A 10,738-nucleotide genomic window follows, 5' to 3' on the forward strand; every position below is an offset into this window, starting at 1 on the left:
TTCTCGAAAGAAGACATTTATATGGCCAACAAACATGAAAAAAAATGCTCATCATCACTAGTCATTAGAGAAATGCCAATCAAAACCACAGTGAGATGCCATCTCACGCCAGTTAGAATGGTGATCATTAAAAAGTCTGGAAACAACAGATGCGGGAAAGGATGTGGAGAAATTGATACTCTTTTACATTGTAGGAGGGAGTGTAAGTTAGTTCAACCCTGTCTCTTATACACATCTAGATGTGTATAAGAGACAGCTCTTACAGCATGCGTTTCCAGGGCCGAAGGCACGTGATTCACATGAAGCTCAAGAAGAACATGATGCCCAGACATTTACCTGTTTTTACTGATAATGACCAGGGGGCCATGCAGGAGAACTACCCTTTTGTCCCGCGAGACTGTTACTATGACTGCTACCTGGAAGGGGTTCCTGGGTCTGTGGCCACATTGGACACCTGCCATGGAGGGCTGCGTGGCATGCTGCAGGTGGATGACTTGACTTATGAAATCAAACCCCTGGAGGCTTCTTCCAAATTTGAGCATGTAGTATCCCTGCTTGTGTCAGAAGAAAGACCGGGAGAGGCTAGTAGATGTAAGACTGAAGGGGAAGAGAGAGATCAAGAATCTGAAAAGGTAAAACTGGCTGAAACTCCCAGAGCAGGCCACGTTTATTTGTGGAGGCATCACAGAAAAAACTTGAAAATTCACTACACGGTTACTAATGGATTATTCAAGCAGAACCCTAATGTGTCACACATAATAGAGAATGTAGTGATTATTAACAGTATCATACATACCATTTTCAAACCAGTTTATTTAAATGTCTATGTACGTGTTTTGTGCATATGGAATCAAAAGGATTTCGTAAAGTTTTATCGAATGCCTGTTGGAACTGCTGTAGAAAAGTTTGGTTTGTGGAAATATTTTAGATGGTACAAAAAAATTGAACATGATACCTCAGTTGTTTTTACAGCATATCAACTTGAAAACCGGGACTGTTATGCCCAGTTTAATGGAGTATGCAACCCCAACTGGGGAGCAATGTTTGTGTATTTAATGAGGTATCACTTATTTAGGGGGGCATGTTTAACAGCGCATACACTAGGTCATAACTTGGGCTTGACACATGATTCTGCCGGTTGTTATTGTTTTCGACGAACCAACTGTCTCATGGCTCCTGTTCCTGATCTTAATGATATGATGAGCAATTGTTCTTATGAGAGGATTCAAGACAGGTTGAATACATGGGATCCTTGTTTGAGTGAACCAAATATTCCATACACTAATTTTCCTTATGTAGCTGATCGTTGTGGAGACAAGATCAAAAATCAGAGGGAAGAATGTGACTGTGGCTCCCTTAAAGATTGTGCCAATGATAGATGTTGTGAGACCTCTTGTATCCTTTCTCTTGGCAGTGTTTGCAATACAGGACTTTGCTGCCGTGAGTGTAAATATGCTGCCCCTGGAGTGGTTTGCAGAGACTTGGGTGGTATATGTGATCTACCGGAATACTGTGATGGGAAAAATGAAGAGTGTCCAAATGACGTCTATGTCCAGGATGGAACCCCATGTTCAGCAGTATCTGTTTGTGTAAGAGGAAACTGCAGTGACCGTGATATGCAGTGTCAAGCCCTTTTTGGCCACCAAGTGAAAGACGGCTCCCCAGCATGCTATCAACAATTGAATAGGATTGGTGACCGATTTGGAAACTGTGGGGTTATTCTACGGCGAGGAGGAAGTAAACCTTTTCCATGTGAAGAAGATGATGTTTTTTGTGGAATGTTGCACTGTAGTGGTGTCAGCAAGATTCCCGGTGGAGGTGAGCACACTACATTTCGTAGTATATTAGTACGCGACATAAAAGAAGAAAAATGCTTTGGCTATGAAGCACACCAGGGAACAGACTTGCCAGAAATGGGGCTGGTAGTGGATGGTGCAACCTGTGGCCCAGGGAGCTACTGTCTTGAACACAATTGTACTTTTTATCAAGACCTGCATTTTGAGTGTGATCTTAAAACATGCAATTACAAAGGAGTATGTAACAACAAAAAACATTGTCACTGTGTGTTTGGGTGGCAACCACCAACATGTGAACTGAGAGGAACAGGAGGTAGTATAGATAGTGGCCCTCCACCTGACAAACAATACCATATTGCAAGCAGCATACTTGTGAATACAAACCGAGCACTACTTTTAATATTTACTCGTTACATCCTTTTACTGGTTTCACTTCTCTTTGGTGGCTTTTCACAAGCAATAGAATTTATGGAAGAGAAAGTATTGCAAACTACTGAACCTGAGGAGTAAATACTAATGGGAGCCCACACAATGGAGAAAATCACATTGACACTTACTGGGAGTTGTAATCAATAGTCATTATGATGGTTACATCACCTCTTAGCAATTTGATGTCATCTTGAAATAAAATCACTTGGCAATTTAAAAAGGGTCTGTGTGTTTAAATATACTTAACATTTCCTGTCTGGTCATATTCTCAATACTTCTATAGATGTCGGCAGAAACTCCTAGATTCACTAACAAGAGGACCTGTACTCATTTAAGATTTGAGGCTAATGTTTTCTAGATACCCCTGTGGCAAATCCCATGCACACTAATATACATTTGCTCACATTCTTAATTTTTTTTTTTTTTGTGAGGCAGGGTCTCTGGTGCGTAGCCTGGCAGGTTGGAGTGCAGTGGTGCAATCTCGGCTCACTGTAACCACTGCATCCCGGGGTTCAAGCAATTTTCCCACCTCAACTTCCTGAGTAGCTGGGATTACAGGCACGTGCTACCACCCCAGATTAATTTTTGTATTTTTAGTAGAGACAGGGTTTCACCATCTTGGCCAGGCTGATCTCAAACTCCTGGCCTCAAGTGATTCACCCACCTCGGCCTCCCAAAGTGCTGGGCACTTGGTACATGCTATCTGCCATCATTTTCATTATTCTCAGTATTTTTGCATTATGCTAAGCCTGGGGAATCCCATATGTAATGTCTCTGACTTTTTGTCTTTACTGTTAAACTATTACAGAAAGGGTCATTATTCACTGATAAATCACTTCTCAATTTATCTGGAAATTAAAGGTATGGGACATCATATTTTAAATCTCCAGGAATTGCCTGAGCCCAGCCTATCTATAAATTACAGGATGGAACTGACAGTCTGATAAATGTACAGACACAAAATCTTACCTAAAGGGAAACCGGAAGAATCGCTTCAGAAATAGTGCACTAAGGTGGGGTACAGTGACTCACGCCTATAATCCCAGAGATTTGGGGGCCTGAGGTGGGAGGATTCCTTGAGGCCAGGAGTTTGAGACCAACCTGGGTAACATTGTGAGACTCTGTCTCTATAAAATATTAAAAAACAAAAAAAAATGATCCAGGCATGGTGGCACATACCTGTAGTCCTAGCTATTCCAGAGTATGAGGAGGGAGTATCAGTTTGAGACCAGCCTGGGCAACGTAGTGAGAATCTATCAACACAAAATATAAAGAAATTAGCTAGGCATGGTGGCGCATGCTTGTAGTCCTAGCTACTTGGGAGGCTGAGGCAGGAAGATCACTTAAAGCCAGGAATTCAAGGCCAACCTGAGCAGGATAGCAAGACCCCATCTCTAAAAGAATTTAAAAATCAGCCCGGTGGAATAGTGTGTCCCTGTAGACCCAGCTACTTGGGAGGCTGAGGCAGGAGGATCACTTGAGACCAGGAGCTGGAGGTTACAGTGAGTCGTGACTGTACCACTGCACACCAGCCTGGGTAACAGAGTGACAGTGTATGTCTGTATGTGTATGTGTGTCTGTGTGTGTGTGTGTGTGTGTTTTAAAACCTTTTCTCTTGTTTTTAAGGCTTGTCATATCCAACAAGAGGTGATGTTCCAGGTCACATAGTACAAGGGAGGTGGAGATGTGGAAGAAAAGAAGCAAGGGGGACTTCAAGAAGATAGGGATCAGGATAGAAGGGAGGTGAGAATCAGAGGCATAAATAGAGGTAGACAGAAGGGAGGAGGCCTTTGGGAAAGGAAGATCATTGAAGCTGTTGAAAACAGGACTCAAGATTACAGACTGTTCAAAATATTTATTTTCATGGTTTCTTCATACCAAATAAATTAAGTTATTTGTGGAGTGTCAGCTATTCTGCTACCCTTTTCTTCTAAGGTGACACAAAAATGCACAAGTTTGACATGCCCCAAGTTACCAAAGGCACTCCAGTTCAAATTTATACCTGATGAAATCACGCCACTTAAGAATTTAACAGATTGATCAACATTGCACCAGACCGTATGTCTACACAGATCTGACCAGGTGTTTGGGTTGAATAGGAGTTTCCGTAGTAGAAGAAATTTGAGATAATAGAAGAGTCTTGCCCCACCTTAGGAAAGTTACCTAAACTCTCTGCTCATCTAAAGAACTCTGAAAGATGGAAGGAAAATGCTGACTTCAGTCTGACAAAAGGGGAACCAAAAAAAAAGCAAAACAAGCAAACAACAAGCCAAGAAAAAAAAGCAAGGGGATGGGACGATCTGTGCAGCAAACTGCCACGGCAGTGTTTACCCATATAATGAACCTGCATAGCCTATCCTGCACCTCTACCGCTGACCTTAAAATAAAAGTTGGAAATCAAGAACAAAAATAAAAATGAGGGAAAAAAAGAATCAGATACCAACAGCACGGCTGACCATTCCACCCAAGGAAATTAGGGTTCTTTGATAATGCTGTCTTTGGCACAAAACTGGGCAGTGTTGGCGTTTTGCACAAAACTATTCCAAGTAACAACACAAAATTATTAAACATATATATTATATAAGTTTTTTAAAGTGACTCACATAGAGGTTAAAGGCTTTATTCAATTGAACTACATGAGGGAGTACCTGAAGACCAGGTGATGTCACAAGTGAAGCAGGGTCAAGGTTTTTACAAGATGGGAACGTTCTGAGTAGCTGTCCTTGTCCTTTCAATTTTAGCACCAGTGTTCACCTTAACCAAAACCCATAGATGGAGACTATTCATATTTACTTGTACCTTCTGTGGAGTCTAATAACCAACAGAACAATAATTCTGAGAACCGTCTTTACAAACCTTGTGGGTTTTTGGATAGCCATGGGCTGTGAGAGGTACATAGTTTTTTAAAAAAGGGGTTGGGGGAGGGCGCTGGGCATGGTTGTTCATGCCTATAATCCTAGCACTTTGGGAGGCCAAGGTGGGAGGAATACTTGAGCCCAGGACTTTGAGACCAGCTTGGGCAACAAAGCAAGACCCCATCTTTATAACATTAATTTTGTTTTAACTTTAAAAAAATAAAGAGAAGAAGGAAAAATAAAAAGGACAAAAGTGGCAGTCAGGGAGGACCCAGAGCACTTGCTAATGTTTGTTTTAAATCTTTTGCACCTTCATCCCGGGAGGTCAACACTGCTGCACATATCCATTCGCAGTTACCATTGCATTGGGTGGTTCCAAGTGGTTCCCAAGTGAATCCCCTAGTTTCTCCATATAACCCTCCATGCATCTACTGGGGCTCAGCAGCCTTACCTTCCCTGCTCTTCAGGGTCAATTACTCCTGCCAAAATGACTCTTCTTTTTACCTGCTGGTCCTTGAACAGAAGATGTCCCAGATGCCCTGAGGGCAGCTTGCAGGTCTATGGAACTTATGCTGGGTCCTCTGGCAAAGATGCATTCTCTTTGTGGACCAAGACCTGCCTAGAGAACAAGTAGTTGCAAGGAGGGAAGCAGATCAGTGGATCATCAAGTGTGATGAAAAGTGAGGCCACCCGGCTTCTCTTCCTTGGCTCTGGGCCCCATATAGTCTTTCTATTGCATATACAACACCATGTAGGAATCTCTGACTTAATATACACAATGCATTGTGAAGGCTGGCACTCAATTCTTTCAGAATATTGTTTCTGAGCTGGCACTCTGGCTCTGCCTTCTGCAGGCCATTCTCAGCACTTTAGGAGAATAGATGCTACTAAATATTGAATATATGATACAAACAATATAATTCATTGCTATGTACCATTCCTGCACCTCATACACTAAAGGGTGAATGAATCCTCTATTCATATGCCAAGTTGTATGAGACTCCATGCTTAAAGATCTTACAATCCATATGCCCACAGTAGTGGTGCTGGCTCGAGCTCTATAGACAATATCATAACTAGAATATGTATATTTTCTTGTGTGAACTAATCGCTGGCCCTCCCAGGATAAAAGGGGCACAAAGTAGTCAATGTCTCACTATTTCACTGTTTGTTTTCCTTGAAGAATAGCACCTTCCCAGAAACTCAGCCTTGATCTGTGTCACTGGCAAGTTGGACATTCATGACAGAAGTGTCTTGATTAACTCCCTTGGCAAGTGGGAGTCCATGCTATTGAGCCCAATGCACCTCCATCTCTGCCACTATGGCCACCTGTTTGTGTGCCCCTGGAGAATTCATATACATGGATATCTTTTCAAGAGTGAGAAGACCCAAAATAATGGTCAAAGCAGAAAGTTTTTATACTTTTAGAAAAAGAACAATAAATTTGTGAAGAAATGACAAGACAACAGTGTAGAGAGCCAAAAGCCTGTGGGTTGTAACCTACTCAGCATTCCACTGGAGGCTATATGATCAAACAACAAACTGTTTGTCATGAATGCAGGATGTGGGCAAACTCACAGCCGCCAGAAGGTATGCTGAGTGCAATCACTCCCTGGTACCGTTGTCCTTGAGGTTATCTACTGGAACATCTAAAGACTACTGTTCAGAGAATGCAGTCATGCAGGCCTGCACCGAGTCAAGCAGCCTACTGACAACCACCTCCTTCTCCCTACCTCCTTTTCTCAATAAATATGAAGGAAGCTATAAGCTCAGGGCCCTTGTTCACTAAAAGCAAGGAGCCCCCTGACCCCGTCATCCAAATATACTCTTTTGTCTTTGTCTTTATTCCCACGTGTGTCCCCCTTTGTTCCGTCCAACAGGGACTGGGGCCATGACACAAAAAGATCTAAGCTAGGGACAGTGAATTCCAGGGAAGTCACTAGGAGATGTATTGGTGTGGAGTGTCAAGGAGGAGTTATAAAGCTAGTGGGAGATAAGAGTTACTTTAGTTTATTTGTACAGGTCTACTGCAGCAAAAATTTCCAAACCTGGGGATACAGTTATTTTCTTGTCCTGGCACAGGGAAGGCATCTTTCTCCATGGAAGTTTTATGGCTTGCTATATGCAGGAAAAGGCAGGTCAGATAGTCACTTCTGGAACTACAGTTTCCAAAGTGCTTTGAGCTTGAAGTAATCAATACACTAATTTGGCATATTTTAGAGTGGCACACTTTTAACTCCTTTATTTTTCCTGTCTGAAACTTCCGTAACAGTTTCAAGTTAAAAGCTGAGTTGGTATTTGTGGAGAGAAGAGTTGTGTTAGCAGCTGAGTGGCAAGGGATCTGCAAAGGGAGAGAGAACACAGATTAGAAGGAGAATTAATAAGCAGAAAAGCACAATCTAAACACATTTACCCATACTCCATTCAACCAGTCTCCTATCCCTGACAATGGGTCAGGCCAATTGAATGGTTTAGCTTCATTTATATGACGAAGAGTGTTTATCTTGTCTTTCAAAAAGTTCAGATTAGATTCTATTTGTCCCTGGTGGTTTACATATAAGCAGCGTCCCTCACCAATGATTGCACATGCTGCTCCTTCTTGGGCTGTCATTCTATCCAGGACATGGTGATTCTGGAGTACGAGAGACGCTAAACTGTTAACTTCTGATTGGAGTCTTCTCAGTGCTTGCATAGTAATACTGACTCCTGTTCTATTACCATGGAAACATTGAGAATTGCCCTTTCCCTCTCATAAGTTCCAAAGCCTGGGAAAATGGATCTCAGCATGGAAAGGAACTTAGAATTGTGACATATAAGGGGATTTTCTCTAACATCTCATTTAGTACGCTTGTGTGGCATTACTTTATAAACAAAGGAGCCCAAGTTTATAATTTGGCTGGCATTGAAGGAGGATTACCTGGTGACAAAGGCATTGGGTATCTGAGTCCCCATCATTCTGACCATGTAGGTGAGAACCCTTCATAGAGCTTGTCACCACGCAAGATAAAAAGACCAGTGTGGTTCACAAATAATATCAGAGTCAAATTTGTGACCCAACAGATTGGGGTTTGTTGTGCCTGGTCTTCTGTCATATTGGCATCTGTGAATCTGTATGTGTCCCTGTCAGTCCATAGGAGCAGAACAGATTGCACAATATCGGATATAAGAGATCTTTAGTTTGGTTTTGGCAGCTATAGGGCTTGATTTTGTCACCTGGCCAAGTTATTCCACATTTTTTGAATATTCACCATGCTATCACCATGTAATCTTTGGTGCCTATCAGTCTAATGAGGAGAGCAAGTGAGCAAATCCAAGTTGCACAGGGCTGACTTCTGGGCCATCCATAACATCTGGTGATGTGGCAAGTGTTTGTACCATAGGAGTGTCAGGACCATTTATGACCTTCGTGAGAGGCTTATGTGCCATCTGTGGCATCAAGTCACAGGGTTTGATTGTGCTACTGCCTTGGGAAGTTACCTGTGAAAGATCCTGCATCATCTCTGCTTTCAGTACAAAGGGAAAAATCCCCTTCTAATATCTTTACCTAAACAAACGACATTCCTCAACCTTCTACGCAGGTGTCCAACTTACCAAAAAGAGAGGTAGTGTGACGTTGTTTTCTTTTCATGGAAGCCATACCTTGTCATGCGTCCATGCTCCGGACTTGACCCACCAGGCACTTGCATCAGCAGGAATGAAAATAAGTTCAGATAATTTTGTATAATCTAGATGCTGATATACCAGCAATCAGATGGCTTAGTTCACGTGGCCAGGGTTTGGAAAACTCATGCAAAGCGATGTTAGTTCTGTGCCTAAGCTGTTAAGAAAACAGTAAAGGTTAATAACAATAAGACACAGTTTGAAAGAAAGTTCATAGTGGAGGATCAGAGGGAGAACTGAATAGACTGAGATAGTCTCCAGTCAGCTTTTTCAATAAGTGCTCAAAGAACAAAGAGGACTTTGTGAAGAAAAGAAAAGGGTTTGGGGTTTTTTTTGTTTGTTTGGGTTTGTTTGTTTTTGTTTTTTTGTTTGTTTCTTTTTTGAAGGTAGAGAGAACCAGTTCCTGTTATACTAACAATGTACACCCTGTCTTGGATCCCAACACCACAGAGAAGTCCCATGAGGACTGGGGAAACTACCATGCTCATTCACACAACATCTCTCATTGGTCCAGAGTTGCTTTCAGATCATTTAACTCCTTCTTGTTTCCAGCTTCCTCCATGAGTGCACTGAGCACACCCCCGTAAAGCAGAAAGCCATTAGTGTGTATAGGACTTGTCATCCGTGCTACAGACAACCTCAAGGTTCAGCCTAAGAGGATACAGGCAGGTACCACCAGCATCTGCTGTACCAGACTTTCCAGCCCCAAATACGTTTACTTTTACTCTCATTTCCCTAAGATTGTATTTTCCAAGTAAACCATTTAGATTTAATCCTTGCCTCAGCATAGGTTTTCTAAGGAACCTGGGTACAGTAGATGCTAAAAGCCCACCCTACATCTTCTCGTCCCACTTGAGTTCACTTGCAGCCACAGTAGACAATCTCCATGCTCTGAGAGTTTACCACTTCACGTGCTTATATCTCAGATATTCTTTTCCTTACAGCTTTCTCCTGAACCATGGAGTATTAATCAAAGGTGTGTTTCACATGACTTCTCAGAAAGCACACAGGGATGGCTCCAGTTGTACACAGAGAAAACCTACTCATTAGTCTACCCTGTTTTGTGCTTCCCCAGAAAACTAACTCCACTTAAATCCTGTCTCTGGGTCTGCTTTTTGGGCAATCCCAATTAAAACAGGAGGTAAGACTCTATGCTTGTTATAAACAGGTGAATTCTACCCACCAATCCTGGTATAATTGACTGATATAGCTCTAATTAACTCAGTGAATATAAAATAACTATGCAGCTTTTCTTAAAATAAGAATATTGCAAAGTGCACTGCTTCTTGTAAAAATTTACAAGTAAAATAAGGTGACTCTAACAAATTAACTTTAAAATACAATACAGGATCCCAATTTACCAGCAAAGCAGTGATAAAGGATTTATTCTATGAAGTGTATCAGGACAACAGGCTACCCATTTGGAAAAGTATACGATTAGATACCTATCTCATTCCTTATAGCAAAATAAATTCCACAATTAAGCATAAAAGATGAAACCAACATAATCCCAGAAACAATGGATTATTTCAAAGTAATCTCAAGCAGAAATACAAAACTCAGCAAATATAAAAGAACATTAGGCTGACAAATTTTACTTTAATCAACCTCAATGGTTTTTTACCATAAAGCCTTTCAACAAAGAATCAAGAAACTGGAGCAATCTTTTGTCTCCATATGGATGTGTACACTTACAACACGTGGAACTTTCTCTGATTTGACCAGATTGCATTCTTGGTTCACTCCTCCCTCCTTGTGTGGCTCCAGTAGCTGTCCTCTGCTTCTTTTTGCTAACACATTGTTGGACCCTCTCCATCTCTATTCCTAGAGGGCATCAAACCATAAAGGGGTGACCACAAAGTGACAGGGCACACAAGTGGAACACTTACCATTTCATAAGGAATGCTTCAATGAAGATATAACATTTAACCTCTATTGAGAGAAAATAGGAGTTTTCCAGGGCAAGGGAGTAGGGGCAGGGTGGTAAACAGCATTTTG

General features: G+C 41.7%; 1 protein-coding gene across 1 annotated transcript; it reads left to right on the forward strand.

The window, feature by feature from the left end:
• The first annotated feature begins 239 nt into the window (after positions 1-239).
• Positions 240-2,445, forward strand: LOC105536914 (disintegrin and metalloproteinase domain-containing protein 29-like). Its single transcript, XM_011976400.1, has one exon. The coding sequence runs from the start codon at positions 240-242 to the stop codon at positions 2,304-2,306; it is 2,067 nt and encodes a 688-aa protein (XP_011831790.1). The 3' UTR covers positions 2,307-2,445.
• Positions 2,446-10,738: the final 8,293 nt, after the last annotated feature.

The sequence above is a fragment of the Mandrillus leucophaeus genome, unplaced genomic scaffold (assembly GCF_000951045.1).
Source record: "Mandrillus leucophaeus isolate KB7577 unplaced genomic scaffold, Mleu.le_1.0 Scaffold1651, whole genome shotgun sequence".
Lineage (NCBI taxonomy): Eukaryota > Metazoa > Chordata > Mammalia > Primates > Cercopithecidae > Mandrillus > Mandrillus leucophaeus.

Coding starts and splice junctions, on each gene's coding strand:
- LOC105536914 (XM_011976400.1), top strand. CDS start 240: ATGTGTATAAGAGACAGCTCTTACAGCATGCGTTTCCAGGGCCGAAGG.